At 42.2% G+C, this 26,235-nt stretch overlaps 2 protein-coding genes and 1 long non-coding RNA gene across 19 annotated transcripts in view; 1 reads left to right on the top strand and 2 right to left on the bottom strand.

The window, feature by feature from the left end:
- HNRNPAB (heterogeneous nuclear ribonucleoprotein A/B) overlaps positions 1-8,570 on the bottom strand; it is a 24,254-nt gene extending 15,684 nt beyond the window's left edge. For 3 of the 8 annotated variants that reach the window (XM_072348059.1, XM_072348060.1, XM_072348061.1), the window contains exons 1-8: positions 8,430-8,570; positions 8,010-8,310; positions 4,816-4,984; positions 4,563-4,721; positions 4,026-4,157; positions 2,338-2,446; positions 2,092-2,244; positions 1,931-2,015 (exon numbers count right to left, since the gene is read on the bottom strand). In XM_072348059.1, the coding sequence (XP_072204160.1) occupies positions 1,945-2,015; positions 2,092-2,244; positions 2,338-2,446; positions 4,026-4,157; positions 4,563-4,721; positions 4,816-4,984; positions 8,010-8,272 (1,056 nt within the window). In that variant the 5' untranslated portion in view covers positions 8,273-8,310; positions 8,430-8,570 and the 3' untranslated portion in view covers positions 1,931-1,944. Of the gene's footprint in view, positions 1-1,350; positions 1,677-1,930; positions 2,016-2,091; positions 2,245-2,337; positions 2,447-4,025; positions 4,158-4,562; positions 4,722-4,815; positions 4,985-8,009; positions 8,311-8,429 lie in introns of those variants that run through there. The other 5 variants (XM_072348063.1, XM_072348064.1, XM_072348066.1 and 2 more) reach the window with 3 other exon arrangements.
- NME5 (NME/NM23 family member 5) lies at positions 8,485-26,235 on the top strand. Of its 9 annotated transcripts, none has more exons than XM_072348067.1 (7): positions 10,708-10,806; positions 14,347-15,222; positions 15,919-16,080; positions 17,442-17,647; positions 18,001-18,101; positions 19,061-19,179; positions 22,197-26,235. In XM_072348067.1, exons 3-7 carry the CDS (start codon positions 15,952-15,954, stop codon positions 22,281-22,283), a joined length of 642 nt encoding a protein of 213 aa, XP_072204168.1. In that variant the 5' UTR covers positions 10,708-10,806; positions 14,347-15,222; positions 15,919-15,951; the 3' UTR covers positions 22,284-26,235. The 9 variants fall into 9 exon arrangements, with proteins under 9 accessions (XP_072204174.1, XP_072204177.1, XP_072204170.1 ...); XM_072348071.1 differs by lacking the exon at positions 10,708-10,806 and adding an exon at positions 15,756-15,844 and having other exon boundaries at positions 14,331-15,222; positions 22,197-23,341; XM_072348073.1 differs by lacking the exons at positions 10,708-10,806; positions 14,347-15,222 and adding an exon at positions 8,485-8,622 and having other exon boundaries at positions 22,197-23,341.
- Positions 8,715-10,516, bottom strand: LOC140258095 (uncharacterized). 2 transcript variants are annotated; one of them, XR_011905173.1, is made up of 3 exons: positions 10,450-10,516; positions 9,479-9,637; positions 8,715-9,400 (listed from the first exon to the last, which is right to left on the bottom strand). It is a non-coding gene; the product is annotated as an uncharacterized lncRNA (long non-coding RNA). The 2 variants fall into 2 exon arrangements; XR_011905174.1 differs by having other exon boundaries at positions 8,715-9,387; positions 9,542-9,637.

Below are 26,235 nucleotides of genomic sequence, written 5' to 3'. Positions count from 1 at the left end.
GCTAACAAACTAGACAGAAATACTGCAGCAGTTCTGGGCATAACACTGTCCAAATCCCTCTTCAGAGGGCAAACTACCTGCTAGGAAGGTATTCTAACCCTTACAAGTAGAAAGATGCAACAGAATAAAGCACCTCACTTGTCAATCTTCAAGAGCAATCCTTCTAAATATTACTTGTTTCAACTGTCTATAGCTTTATATTTTTCAAGTTGGGCACTTTGTTACATACTTCAGCTGTAAAGCTGATGTGCCCACTGCCCAATTAAAGACCTGCTTAACTCTTTCTTTATACTCAAGACTACAACTGAGCCTCAGACAAGTCTTTACAGATTTTTAACTGTATGGTTTTTAATTTCAGGGACAGCCAGCAGGGAGCAGCATATTATCATTCCTGTAGGAATTGCTGCTTCCCTCATTAAAGACAAGAGAAGTAAAAATCACTATTAGCATGTTTTTCTCCTTTCTTAGTTACTTGATTTGGTTCAAATCGTATGTTAAAAGAAAAATATCAGCTTTTGAAGTTTAAAAGAGGGAAAAAAAAAATCAAAGTTTATTTCAACAAAGGTTAGAAATGTATCTGTGCAGCAGTACTGGCTGCTTGGAATATTTTTAAATTTAAGACTGAGATGACTCTGCAACCAGACAAACAAATCACATAGTAGTTATTACCTAAAAACTTTGGTAAGCTAATCAATAAAAAGGAAAGAGTATCTCTAGAAAAAGAGTCATAGTATTAGATGCACCTTTCTTGTTTTTCCTCTCACAGCTTCAGGTGGAAATTCTTTACTGTGTTTTTGGTACGCAGCAAGACAGTAAAAATAGAGATTTTGCATTCATAGTTTAATGAATGTCTAACCTGTCTTTCAAGACGTATATACATACTCTTAAGAACTTTTAGAAACCTGACTCGAGAGGCTGAAACATGAAGGAAGTGCAGCTAGTTTCTTGCATACCTCTTAAGCCTTCTCCTGCAAGGCTGTCTAGCCTGCCAAACCCAACCTGAAACCTAAGCCTCTGGCTCCACCCACAAAAGCCTTCCACTGCAGGCATTACTACAGTTAGTACTACAACTACCTCTGTAACCTGTCTAGAACATGAGCCACCAGCACAGCCCCAACAGCTGGGGATGTCCACCCAGGCTCTCTTCCATAACCTCTAGGCAGCAGTGACTGCACTCATCAGCTGTCACTTAATGGCCAAAGTCAACACAACTACCTACCAACACAGCCTTCTAGTTTCCAGATTAAAAGCAGCAAGCCCAACTCTTCATCAAGGTACTGCCATGAACTAAGTTCTGGGAAAAATATACTGCCGTTTTACTAATACATAGCTGAAGAATGGCACAAGACACTAGATTACGCCTTTTTTATTTCAAAAGCTAGGATAGCTTCAATATCCATGTCATGGTGAATCAGAACACATGTAAAATACCTTACAATACATTAGATTCCAAAAAGGTACCAAAAAGTACAGTAAAATTAACACTTCCGTTACAGGAAATGTATGACACAAAAACAATACAAAATAAAAAGGTGGAAAGTGACACTGGTTCCCTAAAGATGCATCTCTTTCTGTACAAGTGGAGTAATGCAGAGTCCATAGTTAACTCCAAGAGGCAGTCCCTAGATGCAGAGCTGCAGCTTTAAGCAGACCCTCAAAATCAGTTTCAGTTTAACCTATTAATAAAATCATTAATTAATATCTTCAGCAAGGCTGAAATTTACACACCACACTGTCTAAACAACTAGTTATCTGTAAGTATTAAACATGTAAAACATTTCCAAGGAGCTCTTCCAAGTAAGATGCACATTTAACAGGCCATAGAAATTTATTGTAAAGTTAAATTTGGTACAGAACTGAAATACCATCTACAGCATTGTATACAAAACCTATGCAGTCATTTTCCAAAAGAGACCATGCCACTGCATACCTGAATAAGTTTGATCAATATGGCTTGTAGTTATTCTGATGGCCACCACGCCTTGGTGTCTTCCCGTAATTTGCACTGCCTTGACCTATGAACAAGAGAACAAATGCATTAAACTGCTAATTAGTTACGCTTGCTTATACCCAATACAGTTCTTTACTTACTGTAATCATAGCCTGGTCCATATCCATAATACCCATATCCTGAATAATCATAGCCTCCATAGCCACCATAACCTTGCTGATAGCCGTATCCTTGATTCCCATAACCCTGGTTCCAGTAATTGCCATAACCTTGATTCCAATTTTGACTTTGAGCTATAGAAGGGAAAACCATCCACAAAATCCCATTTTAGTACACACAGCTTAGTTTGAATGTGTCCATACTAAAGTAGTGTGTGCAATACTTACCACCGCCTCTTCCACCTCTGCCTCTTCCTCCATAGCTACCTCTTCCTCCACCACTACTGAACTGTTGCTGCTGGTATACTTCTTTTGGCTGTGCTACCTTTATCTCGCACTGAAAACAAAGAATAAGGAGGAATGTTTATTTGTCTTAAAACAGCACTGCTCCAACCTAGCCACTTAGGAAAGCCAGAGGCTATTCTAGAGGCAAAGGTATTCATGCTGCACTCCCTGTCACGCAGACAACATCCAGAAGTATCCCATTTATCATGCTGCTCAGGCCAAGGTAAGTCAGTCATTGTCTGCCATCTAAGCCAGCTACTGCTACCAGAGTATTTCATCCTACCCCTTCCCCACCATCTGCTTCCTCACAGGAAGGTGGGGAGGTCACCTCAGCATAGCCACTACTGCTTCTGGGGTGGCTACCAGGCTGCCTCACAACCTGCAGAACCGCTAGGACTAAGCTGTTAGACTGCTTCACCTGAGCTGCAATGACTGAAGAGCTACCGACAAGGCTGAAAAATAAGCCAAATGAGTTTTCTTGGCAGCTTTCATACAGTCTATACTGTGAGCATGTGTTGGACTGTGAAGTACACTTAACCAACAGTTGAAAATGCAACTTTTTCCAACACTACAAATAATCAAAACTGAATGGAATTTAAATTTCCAAGACTGGTCGCCAGGCTGTTTCCAGTTATCAGCCAGCTTCTACTTCCTAGATCTGGGTATGGTTGGAAATGAAGCAGTGAAAGGAGCAACACCCTGCAATGATACCTCTGGAAACTTTGCTTGGAATTCTTCAGATTGGATCTTGCTTTAAAGGTAATGTGCTGGTTTTATTATCTTATGACAAAAACAGGCCTTAGATGTGAGATATACTGATATGATTTCTCAGTTCTTTCACACCCAACCTTTACCTCTTCTGAGGAACTTTATGGCTAACTACAGAGTCTGGGAAACCAACTGAACAAGTAATTAGCAAGACTTCACTGCATCAGGCAATCTGGTCTTGAACTACATGCCATACAAAATTACTATGTGGGGCTGTATGAAAAGTTCTGATAGGATTCTGAAGTGTATGGATGGTTAGCATTGAGCACAGAGCAAAAGAGGCACACCTTCCAGCCAGTACACATCACTTGCCTCCAGTCGTCATTAGCTTGACACCTGAACCTGTATTAGCTACTCCCACAAATAAGCACCATCAGCCAACCAGAACATCTCACACCACTGTTACAGCAGTTCACACAGACAGCTGATGAGCTTCAGGGGGCCCTTAAGCATATATTTCATTTCTGTCTCCTGAAGTTAGAACCAGTAAGCCTTGAATTTATGCAATTACTCTATGATGAAAAATAGAGCATGAAATCTATTCAGATGGTTTATATCACCATACTGATATATAAACAAGCTAGCTTTTCCATACATATGTAACTATATTAATAAGGTCCTTTACTTATAAAAGACCTGAGCACTTTAATATTAAAGCTGCAAATACTGGCAAAGAACTATGGCAGGCTCCATGGCTGAACACAAAGCAGAAAAAAAAATACAGTAAATTGCACACTATCCTCATTGTATTTTGGATACTCTGAAATTTTAGGTATACAAAAATCAAAAAGTCTTCTTTATAGTAAGGACAGTGGTATTCTGCTTAACAGTCTGCTCAAAGATTCACAAATCTAGGTAGCTACCTTGCTTCCACTGACGTTATGGAATTTCTTCTCCAAAACTTTCTTCACTGGATCTTCTTCCTTGAAAGTGATGAACACAAACCCCCTCCTTTTGTTGGTCTTTGGATCCATTGGAAGTTCAATTGCTTCAATCTGAAGACATAAAATACTGTTTTAGGCTCAAATTTTAACAAAACCCTGAAGTACACAGCATTTGGTACAGTAAAACTGTGAGCTTCACACCTACACACACTAAGCAACACTAAAAGTTGCAGTGCTCTTCCCATAGGAATATTAGCTTTCAAACCAGAGGCTTCAACTAACTAAAGAATTTTAAGATAAAATATAACAGTTTGAATTCAAATGAGGTATCTAACCTTGTGGCAATGTAACCAATTTAGTGCAGATGCCTGCCTTTCTTTCACTATAAGAAACCTCTAGATCAGTTACAAAAGACCTGACACATCTGAAATTAATATAGTTTGCAATTATTAGTAATCTAAACAGTAACTGTTAACTATACTGTGTTTCAGTGCTCAGTTACACAGCATTACACACCTCTCCAAACTCTCCAAAGTATTCCCTGATTTTCTCTTCTGTGGCTTCGGGGTTAAGTCCACCAACAAATATTTTCTTCACTGGATCCTTTTTCATTGCCATGGCCTTCTTGGGGTCAATTAGTCTTCCATCTAGCCTGTGTTCTTTCTGTTCCAGAACCTGAAAGATAATTTAATTAGATTAACTTAAACTAGAAAGTTTCCCTTTAATTTAAGTATCTGAGGAATTGAGAACAAAGCTTAAACTCGCTTACCTTTTCAACACTCCCAGGTTCTTTGAAGAGTATAAAACCAAAGCCCCTGGATCTTCCCGTGTTAGGGTCCATCTTTATCGTACAGTCAGTTACCTCACCAAACTTGGTGAAGTAGTCTTTCAAGTCTTTTTTGCTTGTATCCCAACTGAGGCCACCAACAAACATTTTCCTGAAATTTCAAAGAGAAGAGCTATTTAGATTCAGGAAGTAGTACAGAAAAGCACGTGCAGCAAAGATGCTCATGGTGGTACATGCCTCAGCAGCATTGTCAGAACAGGTCCAACTGTTGAGTGTTAGACACTTTTGCATATTGTCTAAATCTAACACTACAGGGACACACAAGGGTTTGTTTCCCCCACATGTGCTTCTTTGGGGGAATTACAGTACAACAGTACACTCTGCTATTTATGATGCCCTGTTTTAAAAAAAAAAAAAAACAAAACACAAGAAAAATTGCTTCAAATACTCCTCAGCAGTAACTTATGTTCTTCCACTGTGATTTTGTTACTTGCAACGAAGCAGTATTGATTATCAATTACTGCCTCTTCCTTTTGGAAAGGAACTGAGGTCATATATACTGCTTTGAAAGCACTCAGGCTAGTAAAGGGCACCAAGATCAAAATACTTAAGATGTCTCTTATTTTTATGTTCATTTGTCCAAATCATTAGCCTTAGGAACAACCTGCAGAATTTAAAGCATACCCGCGATGTCTAAGAACAGTCTCCTACAACAGACAGGACTTTGGACCTGCCTTAACAAGTACACTGTGAACTTCTTCCTGCTTAGCTACTGAATCTAGTTCTACCTTCATTAGTGTGAAGGTATTAAGCCAGTCTTTGTTTTCATGGGAGACCACAATATAGTACTTCCCTACCCACACTCTCACACAGATTACCACTGAAGTATCACAGAGAAATATAAACTACTGAAGTGCAATACAGAATTGAAACTATGCAAAACTAAGATCAGTCAACGAGGCACTTTTCAAATGCCTCACTTAAATAAAACCATTAATAGCACAACTATTTTCTATTTTCAGAGTTTCCAAGGTAACAAACTGAGCTTTTAAAAGCATTTGAGCCTTTTTACCTAACTACAAACTAAAGCAGTTTAAGTTGTCACTACTCTGTTCAGAGATAACCATGATCTGGCAGTAGAAGCTAGCAGCAATTTATAAACCAGCCTACATCTAAATAAAATTGGCCATTGGTGTTAATGCATAACTTTGACCTGCCAAAACCAGCATCCGTTTAGGTTCAAATGGCAACACAAGAAAAAGATGTACAAAAGTGATTAATCTGTTTGCTAAACCTTTTTCATGTTACAGGAGGAAACCATATCCATTACAGGCTGTAACTCTAATTTTTCAGATCCAGCTGTGCACTCCCAACTAAGTGGCGTGGTTATTTAAGGCCTAAGTCACCTTACAGCCATTAAAATAAGAGGCCTTAAAGAAAAAGCCTTCCAGAGCTTACTAAACCTTTCAATTAAGGCTAAAAAAAAAAAAGCAACCTGATGGCTCCATTCTCATTGAAAGAGCTTACGGACCAAGCAATAACGCAAACCATAAAAAGACTAACAGTTGTTTTCAGTAGCATGCCCTGCCATCACTAGATGTTCTTACAGAACAGATCCAAGAGAAATTCAAAGGTTGGGATGACAGGAATTTACCTGCAGGAAACTTCAGCCGCATGCCCTAAGGATAGGGCTACACACAGGTACGGCCACGTGCTAAAATAATGGCTTACCACAGGAGGAGATATCACATTGATATACAACCTTTTGGTTTTTAAAGTGGTACGATCAACATCTGCGTATATTTCAACACCACAACAGAGCTTCTGAATTAAGACCAATTCTTAGTATTTCACTTCCTCTTCAGCAGCCATGTAAACTGGACAATTGCACTGCTAATACACAGTCGCTTTTTCACCCCTCCCTAGAATGCCAACACAAATCAAAGCAATTTCCAGCTATTAACTGTATTTACTGTCCATGTCCTGAGCTCTATCTTGGGCAGGTCGTGTGCACAGGCTTAAAATTTTCATTCAATTCAATCCTTATGAATAATTATTGCTGGTTTCACTTCTTTAGAGATTTTAGTCTACAGGTTTGGCTGAAATTTGTCACATCCTGTGTGACAAGCAGGATAACATCACCCACTTTTCAGGGAACGCTGCATGCTAAGGATGTAAAAAGAAAATCCACGCAGCTTACACATGTGTAGTTCTCAGTCTTTCAATGCTGTGGAAAAAAAAAAGGCACATCCGGCCCTGGGTTACAGGAAGCTCGTATAACTCTTACTCCTTCCCTTACAAACAGAAACCTATTGCACTGCCGCAGCTCCAGCTCTGTTCAGCCTCAGAGAAACGGCCCTGACTGAGGGCCCAGTGACAACAAAGAAGTTCCAGTTATAGATGTGAGTAGCCAGGCTCAAAGAAGAGTCTGCAGAAACAAGCAGGTAGTTCTCATGCCCAGTGATTATATTCAAAAAGATAATAAAAGGATCGACTGTGATCATCAAGTCTTCTCGTGTACAAGCGCTGCTACTAAAACAGCAAACACCCCCGACTACTCCATAAAACGATCTTAAATGACAACCAATTTTCTGACAATGCTGCGAAGATGTAAACCAGAATCGCTCTTACTTTTTTCATCACGCCGCAAATCGTTTTGCTCGTGTTGCTTTTCCCTTCCTTCCTCCAAAAATACTTCAGATCGCCGCCGTTACACGTTCCAACCCCCGTTACTTTGCACGCCTTACACAAAGCACGCTCCCGTTCAGCCGTCAGACAGGGTTTCTTTAAGAAGCCCCCAAAGTTCGCAGCCACCACTCCGGGCAGCGGGCGGCTCCCTCCTTTCTCCCCTCTGCTTTAAAGCGGACGGGGCCGAGGCGGGAGGCGCGCCGAGGGAAATCCCTTCCATTTTACAGCGCGAGCCGGCGAGAGCCCGCGGCCGCCCCTCCCCCAGCCACCACATGGCGCCAACAAAAGGCAGCTCCAGAACAAAGGGAGCGCTGCGCCGCGGGGCCGCCCGTCGTTCTCCCCCGTGAGGCCCGGGTCCGACCGGGCGCTCCGCCCGCCCGAGGGCCGCGCCGAGGCCTAGCGGCCGCGCTCCGCACATGGCGCCCAAAGCGGGGATGGGGGAGGTGTGGGGGGGTGCGGCCTGCTCCCGCCTGCCGCCCGCCGCTTACCCCGCGTCCTCCTCGTTCTTGCTGGCGTTGATCTGGTCGCCTTCGGCCCCGTTCTGGCTGGCGGTCACCCCCGCCGTCCCCGCCGCAGGGCCGGCTCCCGCCGCCGTTCCCGCTGTCGCTGCCGTCGCTGTCGCCGCGCCCGCCGTGGCCGCCGGGGCTCCGCCGGCGTCGGCCTGCTGCTGCTCCCCGGAGCTCTCGGCCGCTTCGTGTCCGTTCTGGGTGGCGCCGGCGGCGGCCGCCAACTGCTGCTCCGCTTCGGACATGCTGCCCCGTCCGCAGAGGCGAGAGGGACGTGAGGCGCCTGCAACAGACCAGCGGGGCCGGCGGTCAACGAGGCCGCTCCCCCCGCAGGGCTGGGCCGGTCTGATCCGGTCCGCCGCCGCCCCTCCCCCCCGCGTGCCGCCGCCCGCCCCTACTCACTTTAAAAGCCGCTCGCGATAAAATCCGGGCCGGCCGGAATCGGATTAAAATCCCCCACGGTGCTCGGCTGCTCCGCACCGGCCCCGCCGCCTCCTCCTCCCCCCGCGACACGTACTCTCCGGCCCGAAGCTTTAACGCGTGGCCGCCTTTATACCGCCAGAGCCTGGGCCACACGGCAACAAGATGCTTCCTGGTAGGCAGTCTCTCTTTGTCACTCATCGCATTCGGCGGCTCCTATTGGTTCCGCGGCGCTGGGCGGGAGGGGCGCGCGGGGTGAGGCGAATGGCGGCCGGCGGGACCGGGCTGTGAGGGAAAACGCGTGCGGGGGCTTCGCGCCTCTCACCTCAGCGCCCGCGGCTCTGCCGGCCCGTGGGGGAGCGGACGCGCGGGTGGCCGCTGCGCCGATTTACACCCGCGTTGTCTTCTCCAGGCGCTTCCCGATAGCAGACTAGGCGCGAAGCCCAGCCCCGGAGGCGTAACGCCCGCGTGAGGCGATGGCTGTTGCCCGCAGCGGCCTCCTAACGGAGCGCTGCCGGCCCGTTGAGGCGCGGTTATGGCGGCGCCGCCGCGTTTCCTGCCGCCGCCCCGTGAAGGTGCGGTGCGCGCTGACTCAGTCACTCCAAGGTTTGCTACGCGCTCCCGGCTCTGCTGGTTTTCGACAGAGGCGGCCGGAGTTTGTTGTTTCTTGGTGGAAATTCGGAGTCGGCGTTACATAACTCAGAGCCGTCGTGCTTTTTGCCCAAGGATGTATCAGCTCTGCTGGCAATGCGAGTGTGAGGAGTGCAGGAGACAGCGCTCCTCGTGTCTGTACTTCAAATGCTTGTGCAGTGTGCCAGCCCTCATACCTCATTTGTCCGCAGCAATGGCACAGAGCTCAGCTTTCGGATGGAGAGCTGAAGGTTGCTACCACCTCTTTAAAGCGGAATTCAGACACGTGGAGGCCGTTGCTGGTGGTGCGCTAAAAGGAACGGCTTAACGTTTTGTTGTAGTGATAAATGTAAACACAATGGAGCGTTCCACCCTCAAATATGGCCTCTGGCCCAACTTACCTGCACGACTGCTACAGTTCAGGAAGTGCACGTGGCACAATGAAGACATGCAGCACTATTTACCTTTATTCTGCAAGCTATCGAGTCCAGGATCCAGGCTGACCTTCAGCAAACCACTTTTAGACCGACTCCTATCCTGTGTAGCATTTCAAGTAGCACCTTGGTAAAATCACAACACACTGTGGGATATTTGGTTTCGTAAGCAGCACAACGTATATAGAGTATTAAAGGTGAGCACAAAATCAAATCAAGGTAGCACGTTCAGATTAAGAAGCTTTTTTTTTTTTTTTTTTTAAACTTAAAAACAGTTTTAATCTATAAGCCAGACTAATTAAGAGGAATAGAAAAATACAGATCATACTGAGTATTGTAAGGTCATATGGAAAACAGTCCCCAGCCACACCCAGGAATTTGAAGCCACTCTTTTGCTTTGCTGCTTGCAGTACTTGACATGAGAACCATGCTAACTGGTCCAGGCTGAGCATTCTGCTTTGATTCCCACACACAGCAAAACTGATTCCTGTTTCTTACTGGAATTCTATCAGGTTTTCTTACAGTTTCTCAAGTTTAAATCCTTGGACATAACAACTATTTGCTTCCATCATTTTTTTTACCCTCATGTTTTGCTGCTCACAAATAGAAAAGTAATAAGACTACCTGAAAATAGGTGCTCTAAATGAGCAACTATGGGCAAGCTCCACAACCATCTCTTAATTGTAAAGTTCATGAATCTGAATGTTCCTTGAGGTTATGTCCAGTGAGAACGGTACGAAGAATATCTAACTAGCAGGCTTGAAAATTGATAATATAGAACAGGTTGTGTATCCCTTTTCTGATATATTTATCTTTACAAGGCTGTGTTTTTAAAGTTTTTTCTAGTACTAAATGTTAAGTATAATTAGAAACAAAGATTTTTGTTGTTACTGTAAGATGTTCTTTTCCCTAATATGTATCATCTCAGGGAAACTCACCCCAAATCTAGCAAGAGATCTTCTGTTAGCTTCTTTTAGGCCAGCTTTGGCTTAGATTGTAATCAGATCTGTACCCAAAGCTGCCATCACCTGTATGTGTTAATTTATACAGAACAACCAGCTTGCTTCAATTAGAAATTATCCTGCATTTGCTTAAGTCACTCAGGCTGAACTGATATCTGCAGCTGGACTTAAATGGGGGGTGGATGAAAAGTTAAGTACTGCCAAGCTTCACTAACTACTTTCTTTCTTGGAAGTTTTTATGTTTAAGGCAGCTGAATGCAGAAGTGTATCCAGAAGTTACAAGTTGATAGACCAGCAGCAAGAGTAGACCAAAATGGTTGGCTGTTTATGCAAGTAAGTCTGTTATCTAAGCTTAGGTTCAGATGATGGATGTAATCTTTTGAAATCTGTTTTCTTCTGGTCAGGCCCATCTCCATCTCTCAGCTTGGCCATTCCAAGCAGCAATTTCCAGCTATTATGTCTGTTTTATGCTGCATAGAAATAAGGTAGAGATATATATTTAAGGAAGTAAAAGGTAAATGTCTAGTATCCATATACAGTATCCACATGCTGTGTACAGATGAGTAGAAGCTTTATAGGAAACAGTGAGTCTATGTCAGTCTCTACAGGCATTCAACATGAATATGTCCTGAGCAGCACCGTGGAATTGAGCAGGAGAGTCTATTTTAAAATGGCTCAGTAGAATTCAATTGCTTTAGATGATTTACATTGTAGGGGCTATTCTTTGTGGAACAAAAGGTAAATAGAACTTGATCGATATGTGTACTGGTTTACAACTGAAAGCCAGGAGTTTTGTGTGGAGTAGAAAACACTTTATGTGGAAAGACGTGGAGAACTGACATAAAAAGATGGTCTACAAAATAAAATACTCCCGCAGAAAAAATCTGAAAGAAAGGGAATGGTTTAAATATTATGATCAGAGAAAAAGGTATCAGCAGTAACTGAGGTGAGGAGAGCTTGTGCAAGATTCCCAGCCATGTCAGTAACTCGCAGCAGTTTGGACCAGTCTGAATGTAAAACTCACATTCCTGGCTGTGAAGTTCCACCTACTCCTCTGTGCAGTTAGCTGTAAAATAACTCAGCTGAAAAGTGGTTGGTTTTCAGCCAGATCATTTATCTAGCACACGCTCATTACATGACGGTAAATTGCAATGGAAACACCTTAAGTTTGAAAGGAGACAATAATATGAGGCAATTGTATCTGTATTTGTCAATTAGGACAATGAGCTAGAATGGAAGGGAGGAGAGAAATTATATCAGAGTTCACTGGTGCTCTTGCAGACATGGAAAGAAACACAAGGGAAGCTATTGCTGTCAGGCTGTGGAAACAGCAGTAGGTGAGAATAATTGTGAAAGCCAAGGTAAGAGGAAAGCTAGCTGTGCTAAAAGTGACTGGAGACTGAAGAGTTTGGCTTAAGATGTGTTGAGAAGCATTTAGATGAGTAGTGGAAGCAAAACTGTGTTTGAAGTGACTTTAGGGTGCAGGCAGACAGGAGATGTGGTTGGAAGACTTATGAACATGAGATGTGAAGAGGCACTTCTACAGAGGGGTTATATTAAATGAATTGACTGATGTACAAGAGGCTGAAGTGCATCTGTGCTGGTGCTGGGAGGTCAGAGCAGAGTGTATGGCAAAAGATGTGAACATATAAAAGAGTGGGCATGAGGGTGATCAGGTACTAAAATAGAAGGTCAGTAGAGCAAGCAGTAGAGTTACAGAGGACATGTAGATAAGAAGTTTGTTATTACTTAGAATCTTGTAGATATAAGATATTTAAAGAAAATAGTGAGGTAGCAAATGCATGAAAGCAGAAATGAAGGCTTGAATTGGGTTAGTCAGAAGCAATAAAAAGTTAGCTACAATTACAGGCATGTAGGCAAGCTGCAGCAGAATCGTTTAGCTGTAAGAAATGGAGCAGGGAGCGGGCTTGCAGGAGCGGAAGTTGGCTTGGTCACAGGGTTTCCGCCACAGACACTTTGCACTGCAAAAGCAAGCAAGGATGCAGCAGGTTTTGGAGGTAGGCTGGTACTGCATGTAGGTATCCCAGCCTTTATCGTGGGAGACGGAAGCAAAAATAAATGATGTCGGTGGTGGACAGAAGTTGTTTGTGTGGCAAATGAATAGCCAGTCAATTATTACTACTAATATATATATATATTTTTGCATGCTTGACATCAAAATGCATGTAAAGCTAAAATGAGCAAGTTTCATTTTTAATCAGTGAAACTAGCCAGTGTTACTCCAACTTTTCTTTATTATTTTGCATTATCCAGTGCAATTTTTTTTGGAATTCAAAGTTTGAAAATAGTGTTGGTTAGTAGGTTTTTTTCCTTAAGAACTCATTTCTTTGCTACTAGATGCATCTGCAGCCTCGATCTTAGTGTTATTATATTCCATGGCAGCCAAAAATAAGACAACCAAGGCTTGTTAAACTGCTTAACAGGTCAGATGCAGCAGCAGAGCTGTGCCCGGAGAAGTATTCAGGACTTGTAATGGTTTGTTGCATTGTAATTAATTTCAGGTTTTGTTTGTTTCTTTTCTTAGCTCTTAATAACATCCCTGGGCTACAGAAGTTAGAGAGGATGCTTCAAACCAGCCTCTTAGCCATTAGAAATAGCTTTTCAAGCGCTACAAAGATACCATGTGTACAATAACAGTATCAACACAGGGTTAAAAGGTCGGGTTTATGGAATGCAAGGCAGAAGAAACCTTTGAGATACTCTCAGTGCTTAAAGCTACTTCTTTGTTAGGGAACACACGGTGTTATTTTCTCTTAATGTGCGGGGTCCCTTTAAATGTGCAACTCTGCATTATTAAACGGTCGTGGGAAGTGTAGCAGGAGGAAACCCCGGGTAATTGGCTGCAGCTTCAGATGCAGCAGCTCGCTCATTGGAGAGCAGAGGATTCTCTGAGCTGCTAAAATTAGATGATCTCCGCCCTCCAGAAATGCTTCTGGAAACAGCAAGGAGGAGAAATTCTGACACGGAAGGATGGGGGAAGGAGCGGAGTGCACAGGACGCTGCTCATGGGGAGGCTGCAGCAGACAAGGATGCACAGACAGATATTGATGTATTTTTTTCCTGTCTTTTTTTAACTGGGAGCAAAATGCACCCAACTAAAGGAACTGCGAGATATTACAGTCGGCAGTATTCTGTGAGGATATTAAATTCAAATTCAATTTCTTAAGTAATAATCTGAAATATTCACTGGGGATGAGGAGGCTTTTGAGCTGCTAAGCCTGGGGTCAGTCTGTCAGCCTTGTAAGCGTTTAGTTTGCAAAGAGAATTAACCCTGAACTAAAAGGAAAAGTAGATGAACTCCCAGATCTTTCTAGGAATTTATTTCTCACGAAACACGTCTTTCCCTTATCTGTGAGTAGCTGCTGCATTTACAGTATCTTCAAATTGGCTGTTGGTTGAGCTGCCTCTGTTTAAGAAGCCAACATCGTATGCCTGTATTTGCAAAGTCAGTCAATATCTGAACTGTTCAAGCCTTAAGCATTTTTGTCTCTCGGAGCCTCTGTGTTTTGAGAGATGAGGAAAGCAGTTTCAACCTTTGATTTTTGAATGTGCTTCAAACTGTCAGGAATAAGGTTACTGTAATTTTGTTTCTCATTTCTATTGGTCCATTGTTTACATTACCTATGGTAAGTACAGTTAAGGCAAAGCAGGTCTTTCTTACACAAAATCCTGCTTTTGCAGGAAACTTCCATTTCTTCTGCTGACCATTACTACTCAACATTGCATCTATGGCTCTCTAAGAATTTTGCCTCGTGCCTTTTCCCCTTTGTAGCAACTTTCAGCCTCTTTTTGATGAAAAGAAATGAAGCCTGCATACGTGAGCGCTTGTCTCTTCATCTGTCTCACCCCAAGGGCTCAAATGGAACAGGCAATTCCAGCTGGATGTGACAAATAGATGTCGCCCTGGATCCCATCGTTCTTGGCAAACACACAGCAGTGGAAGAGGCCTGAGTGTGAGGAGTCCATGGGCTGGTGCTGGCGTTATCGCAGCCACCGGGCTGTGCCGACCTGATAGCAGCTGGCAGGCCTCAGCGGGGCGGCGGGCTGCTTGTTTCTGTGTTAAAACCGGGTAACACCGGGGAGAAAATGCCTTTCAATCCAAAGTGCTGAGAAACTGTATTCTAGAGTTGGGAACTGAGGTCAGCGCCTGCTCTGTTGTGAGCTGCGTGCTGCGGGTCCGACGGGAAATAAACAGGAGGTGCTGTGCGTGCTGCCGCCACACAGCGATATTTAAAGAACCTGCAGGGGGCTTCGGCGCTGAAAAGTTTGTTTCTGTTCCAAAACACCGGTTCAACAGCCCAACCTCTCTTCATGAACGCCTGCTGTGAGATCGTGCTTCCAGCGTGGAGTAAAACCGACAGAAAGCTGCGTCACAGGATTAACAACGCATCGGATCCCCAAAACCTTCTGCCCAAACCAATTTACTCCCTTCTTTGTTCTGTTGTCGCACCGAGAGCTCAGGAAAGAGGCAAACGAGGTCCGGAAAGAGGCTGCCGAGGGCGCGGCCTCCCCCGCTCAGGCAGTGGCGCTCCCGCTCCGCCATTTCTGCTCCACCCCCGCACACGCACGCAGCCGCCCGCCGCGAGGGGCACGGAGGCCATCTTGTGGCCGCTGCGCCTGCAGCCCTCACGGCCCCGCCGTCACTTAGCAACGGGGAGCTGCGCGGCATGGCGGCGGGGCGGGCATAGAGGAGCCGCTGGCGGCAGTGACTGCGAGCTGCGGTTCCAGGTCGGTAGCTACAAGCTTTCTGCGTGTGACTGTGTGTCTTCAGCCTTATCTCCTCAGAGACTCGCAGGCACGGAGGTCAAAACCCGGGGAGAAGGGCACAGTTCTCAGGAAACCATTCCACACTACTTGCACTGTTCAGAGAGAAATGTTGGAGCCTCATAGCACGCCGATGGCCAGATGCAGTCAGTGAGGAAATCGACTCTTTGTCTCGTGTCCGTAAATAAAATGCTTAAATAACAACTGAGAAACATCTGGAGGCTTGCAGTTGGACCGTCTCCGAGTAATATCCCACGCAGTGATCTGCACGGACAGGAATGCAGGTGTGGGGTTTGGTGGAACACGAGGTGTCGGTAAGCAGGCTGCAGGACGGCTGCTGGGAGCACTCCCTGCTCTGCCTGCAGCAGCACTGTGCACAGACATGCTTCTCCTCGTGCGTGGTCTGAGTTAGAGATGTTCTATAGGGTTCATACTTCACGATTGCCTAAAAATGTTTATTTTTGGCTTGTTTTCTACAAAATATTCTTCTACTGAAGATGGGAGTGTGAATTACAGGATGTTAACTTGTGCAGAGAAAGTCCAATGAGGATGGTCTGAAATGAGGATGGCTGGCTTCCTTCCTGGGGTATGCACTGAGTGTGGCTGCAGGTGACTGCATGGCAGGCAAACCCTAAATGTCATTAACTGCTGTCATTGCAGGGCAAAGAAGCACAGAGGTTCTAATTCAGAAAGATGGAGATGCTAATGCCAGAACCTCAGATTTTTGTGGAAAAAACACTGGCCCTCATCAAACCTGATGTTGTAGATAAGGAGGAAGAGATAGAGGATCTCATCCTCAGATCTGGATTCCTGATTGTTCAGGTAAAAGGCTATGTTCCTGAGATAACAACTGCAGTTTGTGTGTCATGTCAACAGTCATCTTAACTTTCAGCAGTCAGTTCAATATTTAAAGGCTTCTGTTACCCAAAAATCAGTATATATTTTTCACATCATCAACCACAACTCCCAGATTCCTTGATACATTCTGTTGGTGTGTGACATGGAAGAGAGCTGACCAACAATTTCGCTGACAGAAGAAATCCCATACTTCCTTAATGAACTGGGTTTTAGCTTCATGTATGTAACATATGTAGCAGATGGGAGCATGCCCCAAAGTAACTCTTTAGAGAGGACCCATTCTAGTATCTGTGTGTCATGTATCCATTTCCCAAGTGGATGCTTCCGGAATTAAGTGGCAGCCTGTGGTCTGAAGTGCACGACCAAAGTTCTACTTAAATACTCTTTAAATACTCTGGCAGGAAGTCTTTGTTCTTTTTAACTTTCTTCTAGAAGCGATCACATGAGGGGGAAAAAAAACCCAAAAAACAAAAAACCTTCTTCCATGTCTCCCCGTGGGGTTGGGGCGGTCGCTGGGTGCCGCTGTCGTCCTCATCGTGTTTGCATTCTTCTCTTTCTCCTCCTCCCCCTCCTCGTAGTGGGTCGGCTGTGAACATTGAGGGCACTGGCTGAGCAGCAACCAGGCTTCTAGATACAAGTATTACATGTATATGCTTCCTTAAAACTGCAATATTTTGCTTTTGTAAATGCCTCTTTTCAAACTTGTTCTTTTTTAATTTCCTACATTTCTGTTTGTTTTATGTATAGGAAATTCATCAGAAGACTAGAGAGTTGTTTTGTGTATGTGTGTTTTGTTTTCTTTTTCAATGAGAGGAACTTTACAGTCATTAACTTTTGACACTGAGGCTGATAGGAATCTGAACGTTTAGCACTCTGTATCACATTAGAGCAGGCTCAAAGAAAGTTTTTAGTAAGTATATTTCTCTTCAGGCTGCCCCATGCCCTCTGCTGGATGACCTGTTACACCTGTCCTAATTCTGGCTACCTGTAGGCTGGATAGCTACAGTGAAAATCCTAAAGCACTGAATGAAAGAATGAGCAATTGTATAATTAATGCTGCGGGCATTAATTATAACATGGAAACCTCTTGGTTGGTTGCTTTTTTGTTTTGTTTTCTTTTTACTGTTTGTTGTTTCTGTTGTTGCTTTGTATCTCAAGGAGGACCAAATCTGAGAGAATCAGATTAAGCTGGGAAGTTACTCTGTACCTCTTCAGCTTGGATTGAAGATGTGACTGCCCCAAAGAACAGTGTGGTACCTGAGGTAGCAAACTAGCTCTATTTAGTAACCTCTTTTTCATTCTCTTTTCTTTTACACTTTTCTTAGAAACGGAAGCTCCAGCTGAGCCCAGAGCAATGTAGCATCTTTTATGCAGACCAGTATGGAAAAATGTTTTTCCCTAATTTAGCAGCCTATATGAGCTCTGGACCTTCAGTTGCTATGGTTCTTGCCAGACACCAGGCAGTCTCATACTGGAAGGAATTGCTTGGACCATCAAACAGCATAAAAGCGAGGCTGACTCACCCTCACAGGTAAGCCTGGTTTTGGTGAAGTCAGAAGGATTCTGTAGTTCTCTTAAATAACAGGGAGATCTGGACTTCTCCCACCTACTTCTGCTCTTTCTCTTTCAGACGAGATAAGGATTTTTAATGTTATCTCTTTAGATTATTCATAACATAAGTTTTCACCTTTGCGTATGTAAAGTTCACTCATTTTACAGAGAACACTGAATGTGTAAACACAAATGTTCATCTCCTACTTAATTTGTTTAAAAACAAATCAAACCACAGCCCTGTTATTTAGGCTATGTGTATTGCTTTTATACTGTAGACACTTTAAAGGTATTTGCAGTTGCCCATTCAGCTGTTCTTTCTCTTGCTTTTAGTTTAAGAGCAATCTATGGGAATGATGATCTGAGGAATGGACTTCATGGCAGTCTCAGCATTTCCTCAGCAGAAAGAGAAATTCGATTCATGTTTCCAGAAGGTAAAATGATGCAAAAAATTTACTGCCAGCCTTTAGGAGGATAGCATCCCTCTCTCTTATTAATTGTCTCTGTTCAGACTCTAGATATAATTTAATTTAGAAGGGCTTGGGCTTGTTTGCTTTGTGCAAATGTGTATTTATTAATGTTGATATTTTTTCGTGCAAAAAGCATACCAATTTCTATTCGAAGAGTCACTATAATTACAGTGACTGCTTCTACTTTTCAAACTCCATGGTTTGAGAATTGGAGCAGATAAAAATGGAAGCTATTGTACCTTAGCACATTTTTCTGGCAGTGATCAGACCAGGGACTCCTGTTAGCTTGAGAAGATTGTCCCTCTTGGGCTCAGAATGAGCAATGTCTGTTCAGCAGCAACTGTTCACTCACATGATAATGCTATTCCTAAGGTAAATGCTAGAGAAATGGATCATAGTACCTGGAAGGTCTGGGAGATGGTCTTTTGTTTATAAGGTAACATTGGAATTATGGTTTTAGTCTCTGACAGAAAGAGGGGAAATGACTAGAAAAGCTTGTTATATTTCCAATGGGCATTACCTTGTGTAAGCCATCACATTTGCCAGCAAAGCTAGACTTAACATGAGATATTTAGGGCTTCCAGAAACCAGAGCCAAGCTGCAGGAAGGAAATAATAAACATAGGGTATATTCTTTCTCTCCTACCTCCTAATGAATCTTCAAAGATATTGGTGTTTCTCCAAATGGTCTGGGTTTCTATCCTTTCATAATTGACTATAATTAGAAAGATTACCTCAGTGGCACTGTAAAGGAGTTTAAATGGTGTCTTTGCAGTTTGTTGTGTGAAAATCTTAATAAACTACTACATATTATTAACTTACATGATCCTCCATTTACCTTAATATTATTATAAACAACCTATGAAAGAAGCTCTTCTTTGATCACTCGAGTTGCTTTCCAACCCCTGTGTTTACTCTTTACAGCAATCTCAGAGCCAATTCCAGCTGGACAAAGAGCTAGAGATTACTTGAATCTTCATGTAAATCCTACATTACTAGCTGGGCTCACTGCACTTTGTAAAGAGAAGCCAGCAGATCCAATGGTATGGTATATCAGCTCTGTGTTGTATGCTTTGTGATATGTTTGACATTAATATTCGTGCTCCCTGTATATACATAAGCTACTCTTTTGCAAAAGAGCTGTGCTGTTTTAGTTAACTGCTAATGAGGTAGTCAGATAGTGTTTGCCTTTCAAGAAGTTGATTTGTTTGCTAACAGCTGAGATGAAGGCCAAGGCTATATGAAATCTTCGATGAAATGGTTATTTTAGATGACATCTATAAGACTATTGCCTACACATAGTTGTTACAGATGTCTAGAAAAGCAAATAAATGCTATCATATGATGCCAAGAGGAGGTTTTTACTTTAATATTTCGAAGGTAAGTTTGAGATGAAATAGCTCTCATAGTAGATTCTAGATAAGCTTACTTAGATGCTAATCACACAGGTAGTAGTTACATGCTTGAGTAAAACACTTCAGAGCTCTTTGCAAGGCTTTACTTCATTGTTATGTTTAATTTAATAATAATAACCTAATCCTTCTTTAGGATGAGCAGCTATCTTGACTATATGGCATTGATAACAGTTACATGAGCTTGCCCCCACAGTTCACCAGGAAAACTAATTATGATTCTTCTGAGTAAAACCCATCTTGAGTAATCAATCTGGCTTATAGAAAATTATGTCATCTTAACCCTCAATATATTGGGTTGGTACGTCTTGTCCTCCTCTAAAGGAGATGTCAAGGATCTCTTTTAACAAAAGATTTCACATGAATTGAACTCTTAGTGGGGGGGGAATAGAAGAGTTTATTGGATTTTTCCTTTCAGCACCTAAATAGAATTAGCTTTCATTCCTCTGGAAAAATACAGTATTTTGTTTTACATGTACTGTTCTTACAATTTAAATAATTCACACTAGTACGTATTTAGGAATGCAGAAAATCAATCAGTGTGATGATTGACTGGGAGTTGTGCTGCATTCTACATTATTAGCAAACTTTTTTCCCACAAGAGACACTGCAGAGGAAAAAGAAAAATACCTTAAGAATATTCTGAGGTGCTTCTATGACCTGTGTCAGACTAAATGTACTATAATTGTTCCAGCTTTACAGTCCATTCACTTTGTCTGTATGTCAGACACTGTTACCACTGAAATCTAAGAAACTGAGATGCAGTGTCCCTGAAGCAGTCACTTCATCCATCCCTTTGCCCTAAGGCCAGACCAATTGTAGGTAACCATTCCCAGCTAAGGTTTGTCTGGCCTGTTCTTCAGTGCTCCCAATGATGGAGATCTCATTCATTCGTCATTCTACTGTGTCCTGAGGCGATCTATTTCCGTGCTTAGTTATATACAATTGAAAACCTTTCACTAAAACTTACTCTAAGTCTCTCGTGCTCCAGTTCTAATCTCATGACATTTTTTGTTTTGTTTTGTTTCAGTGTCCCCAGAGCACATTGGAGGCAGTGTAACATCTCCTTTCTTTTGCAGCAACCTATTGCATGTTTGAAGGCTGTCACTGTCTCTCTCTCTCTCTCTCTCTCTCTCTCTCTCTCTTTTTTTCCAGTCATTTCTTCACTGTAATAAAAAGCTATTCTTTCTTTCCTCTATCTTAACTTGTAGGTCACACTTCCCTAAATCATTTTGTTTCTTTGTTTCCAATTAACCTTGGCACTCTGAGTGCAGTTTTTTGGCCTGTTATGTAACTAGAAATAGTAATTTCACTTAGACCATTTTCCTCTTCCTTGCCTGTGAGAAAATTATCTGCCAACAGAAACATATTAACCCTTTCTTCCACGTTCTTAATGTCTGCAACCTTGTCATAAAAGGAAAATAAGCTTGATTTGAGAAACACATGTTGGCTATTGCTTTTCAGCTTCATCCTGCCAGGTGATTCACAGGGAAACTGATGGAGCATTTCTTTCTGCTATGTTCATATACTTAGATATTTTTCTCCCATGAACCAAATTTGGGGTAATTGTAACCTTTTGTTTCTCATGCATTCTTTAGAAATGAAAAAACAATGTCAGACACATAAATAGTTGCTAGCAGCACTGAGGTTGTCTCAGCCAATTTCCTGAAGTAACATAGAGTAAACTGCATCCGAGTCAAACAGTTTTTTTGGTAACTCTCTCAGGTAGTCTTTTTAAGGGCTGCCACTTACGTTGGTATGGCTTCCTTGTTTGTTATTTTTCTTCTTCATTTGTCCTGAATTCTCACTGCTGCCATTGCTGACTAACCTGTGAGGGCTGTCATAGCACCCCTTCTATTGTCTCATGTTCTTTAAAACCTTTCTCATTACCTGATAAAAGAAAAAAAAGAGGAGAGTAATGTTTATCTTACTGATCTACTGTTCTATCAACTCTTTCACTTCACAGTATGGCTGTAAAGTTCATTTCATTCCGGCAGCTCTGTGAAACAAAAAATGATGTGTTAAATCTTTCCTTTTACATGTGGATAAATTGAAGCAAAGGGGTTGATTTGCCCAAGGTCAAGACTTTGGAAGATGAATTTAGACATTCCCACTCTTCACATTCTCATTTTAGTGCAATTTGCTAGAAAACTTACAGGATCAGTTTCAGAAAGTGACTGTGCTTAATTTGTAATTTGTAGGCATTATGGAGTGATTTCAGTGCAGAAGGTTGTGGCATTTTTAATAAATCATTACTAGATAAATTAAATGTAATATTTGCTAAGAGTGGCATTTCATTAAATGCTTTTGTGCATGTAACACATCTTAATTTCAAAGCCTCTTCTGATAATTTAAAATATGGCCAAAATATTCCTATGCACAAAGATAGACATTGCCAAGAAAAAGTCATCTTCTAAACTTAGAGTGAGTTATTTGAAAGCAATTTAAGTGGTGAAGATTCAAAAGAACATCTAGAAAAATCAGGCTTTTTTTTCTTCTTTCCTGGAAGGTCATTTTGTAGCACTGTAGGAATGTGTGTCAGAGGCTTCAAAAATGCTTTAAATAGCTTTCCTTACACTTTATAGAGAAAACAAACAAACAAGAAAACACCCACAGAAGGTGCTGAATTTGTTGTTGTTGTTACACAGATATGGCTTGCTGATTGGCTGATCGAACACAACCCCAACAAACCTAGGTTACAACATCACGTCGCTGAAGAAGAACACCAGGAGTAAGATCTTAGTGGAAATCAGCTCAAGCATTCCAAGTTAGAGATGGATATCATCATTTTCATTGTATCCCTTGGCAATTAATATTATTTGAAGTAAATGTTATTCTCATAACTATTTTCATGTCTTTATTGAATCCTTACTCTTTACCAGGATTTAACAGCAGTAGTATCTTTTCTGTAGACTTTCATGATTAATTTACTGTGTCAGGTGATTGGAAAAGGATTAAATTATCTTTAGGTGTTACCTGGACAACTATTTTCTCTAATTATCTTGGTTTGGGGAAAATAAAATCATTAAGACAATCTCAGATTGTATTGCTGTTTACATTTGAAATTTACTGTGTTTTATTTGACAGTTTCAAGTGGATGGTAAGGGGCTATGCCGTTCAACAGGCAATGGTTAATCCTGTACTCTGTGTCTAAAGTAATTGGATTGGACTGGGGGAGGGCAGCAGGCTTCTTTGTATTTGTATCAAACTTTGTATCTTATGGTTTTCCTGGATTGCGTGGAGAAAGCGTTGGTCTCACAGCTCTGAAACTCGAGTAGACTTGACTCATACTAAAACAAACTCATAGCTTGTCTTACAACAAACCTTGCTTCTCAAACTTGAGTAATTAGCAGCAACTTCAGTCATTTGTCTGTAACATTAAACTTCTAGGCTAATTGCATATCTTCTAAGAGAATTAATCCATACTTGTCACTTCAGGTAACCAATCTCTACAAAAACAAAACAAAAAACCACAACAGTTGAACACTCAGATATGAAGAAAAAAATAACAAGGTCATTAGAAACACAGCACAGATCTCTCTATAACTAATTTCCCTGTAATTATTGTTCCCTACAAGTGTTTGATTGCTGCAATTATAGGACAGTTGTGGTTTCCTGTTAGCCAAACCAAAGCATTTATAGTTTGAATATGCCAGAAGCTAAAAACCAATGTATTCACAATGCATCCTCCTTCATTTTTGTTAGTTACTGTGGTGTTTGCTTGCTTACTTAGATGTGTTATAGTTTGACAATAAATATCTCCCTTATGTTACTGTTGGAGCTCTCAGTTTGTCTCTTGCCACTCTGTTATGTTATACCTATAGAGATTTGTAGCTGCTGCAGGGAGTGTGTGTGTCTCCTGGCGTTCCAGATGTGTATGAGGGAGGGCAAAACTAGCTGAAGTTGCAAATGTTACTTTAGTAACCATGCAGTATAATGTATCAGTCATTCAAGTGTGTATCTGTTACAGATTTTGTTCTCTCGTATTCCCTTCACCGTCTCTGTACACCCGGGACAAGCACTGACCTGGTAAACCTCAGAGATGAGGAAGTTGCATCAGTGAGTGGGATGTGGGCAGGACAGTCCTACCCACAGGACAGGCAGCGTAACGGCCTGGTCCCCTGAGGGAGCTGTGACACCGTAGGAGAGGCTGTTTGAGGAAGTGCTGCTCACATTTCAATTGAGCTCTAGGTTTCTGTTTGGCACAGTGTTACAGGCTTGGCCAGCACTGTAATTCCACATCAGAGAAAGCATAGTTTTGAGGGGGAAAAAAAGCCATGAATTGAAAGATGTTTTATCGTCTGGTGTTTGCAAGACAAGCTACTCTCTGGTAATCGGTGACATCTCTTCTCTCCATTGAATCCAAGTAGTTACCTGGCCTATTGAGTTTTATTGGGTATTTTAACTTTGAGGGAGTTCATTTTAGTTGTACTGCTAGAGTGCTGGGATAGAGCTATGTCCATAAAACCAGCAGCACCATCTTTTTCTCATAATTCTGTTGTTTGTTAGTTTGCTTGTTCTTTTTAACAGTCTTCCTCTTGGAACTTTGCTTATCATATACTCATTATAGCCTGCCTTGGAAGTCATTCCTGAACCTATAGAGGCTGAGCTACTGTGAAGTGTATGATTGTTCAGAATTCTCATCTCAAAAGAGATTTTTTTATCTTTAAGAACAGACCAGTTATACTGCCAGGAAACCTGAATATACTTTAAATATGGCACAAGCCCTAATCAAAGCCCATTCCACTTTGCCTACATAAGTCTGAGCATTCCAGCATGCCAGACTTCAGAAATGAGTCACTGCTTGGCACTTAGGACTTTCATTCAACAATTTGAGGCAAAAAGTGTTACATGGAGACTTTTAATGTTTTTAATGTTTACTGTTCTTCAAACAACAGTGATCTAAGCAAAATTCATAGACTGGTGATAAATTGACTGGTGTTTCTCCCATGGCACTGTATGAAGGGAAGGAATGACTCAAACTTGCAGTTCTTTTCAGTGACAAATTAGAATAGCAGATTCTACTTAAGGCCATAGTTAGTGTTAATTTGTTAAGCCAGAGCACTCAGATCAAGATAGTTCATGCAATCGTGGGCAGTAAGTGTTGGTCCTTTTTGTCCCTAACCAGCAACAGTGCACCCTCTGCAAATAACGTGGAGAAAACACCCTTTCTGTGAAATGGAAAATCCTGGTATCTTTTGGATGGCCCACTGGTAGAGCAGCTACACATAGCTAGAAAACTTCTGTCACCCAGACAAACCCCTCTGGGTGGTGAGGGTGTCAGCAGCATGACTGATATACTGAGCCTCCTTGGGAGGATGCCTGTCAAATAAATTCTTGTTATGCTGCCTCCTGCCAGGTGATCACAGAGATCTGCCAGAAGCTCAGGGGAGAGCCGGTTGTTGGTCTTCTGAGCCAGAAAGGAGGCATTGTTGTAAGATGAAGCAGCCTGCGGGAGAGGACAGCAGCTTGCAGACAAGTGGGTGAATGATACTTCCTTAATGATAACACAGAGGGATTTAAAATGATCTTTGCTTTATTGCTTGTGAGTGCTTTATGGATGAGTGAGGTGATGCACTCATATACAAGACTTCATGTAGTGCCTTGTATGCTTATATTTGTCTTGCATGGGCAATAAATTTTCTCCCCTGAGAAAATCAGGCTGACTCTTTGGGTTGTCATGGATTTTACGTTAACTCACTCTTGTGTAGTTAGAGTAAAATTGAAAAAGACTACACTACTAACTTCTTTCTTTAAAAGACTTTTAATCTGGGATCTGTGGGTCAGACAGGATGGATCTCTTGTATTTCTAGAGAGAGAAATTGTTAAAGGCAGTTGAATGCAGTCAGTCGGCCCCAAACACATGGACAAGAAATAGCATATAAACTCACCCTTGATTCCAGGGAGCTTTTATGTGCAAGATCTTGGTTTGGCTCTAAGGTCTCTTGATTTTGATAAACAACTTTCCAAACCACTCCTTTTTTCTTTATAACTTATTTATAGTTAGTGCCTAAGCTCTCATTTCCTTGCAAAGAGGTGGTTGTTATTTGTGATGTTTCTAGAATCGGCGCTGATTATCAGGATAGGAAATTCTGCACTTCCAAAAGCAGCATCTTACTGCTGTGCTGGCTATCGGGTCTTATCTCCTTTCAGTGTCGTAAATGTTCTTTCCTACTGGGTGGTATTGCTGCTGCAGTGTGAATGACTGCAGTGTTTTGTATGCATTTGGTTTTGTGTCATCCTCATTTCTCTATGTGAGAAAATTCCCAGGAGTATTTAGCATACGCGTGTGGATAAATCTCCTGCATGCCCCATAAAGTAGTTTACTATGGGCCACTATAAAGCAGTCATTATGGGGTGATGTTTAAACTTCTGAGATTAACACAGCCTCTCAATTGCACTTACTTATTTTTATAGTGTAATTTAGCAACTGAACCATGAGAAGTTATGGCATAGCAAGGACTCCTTAAAAACATGAATCCCAACTGTTCTTTTGGTTCCTTTGTGGTGTGTTCAGAACAGTTTCGTTCTTTTGGTTAAAAAAGAAAAAAAGAAAAATGAGAAGAAAAACAGATTGCTGCTCAGTTGTTATGTGTTACACATGTCTGAAATGCAGTCAGATGCTGGCATGGCACATCCTATGCTACAACTGAAAGCAAAGTGCTTGAGCCTAATTTCTCTGCAGCG

This window comes from Excalfactoria chinensis, chromosome 13, assembly GCF_039878825.1.
Source record: "Excalfactoria chinensis isolate bCotChi1 chromosome 13, bCotChi1.hap2, whole genome shotgun sequence".
NCBI lineage: Eukaryota > Metazoa > Chordata > Aves > Galliformes > Phasianidae > Excalfactoria > Excalfactoria chinensis.
The sequence above is the reverse complement of the archived record's forward strand: the minus strand, read 5'-3'. Positions and strand labels throughout refer to the sequence as shown.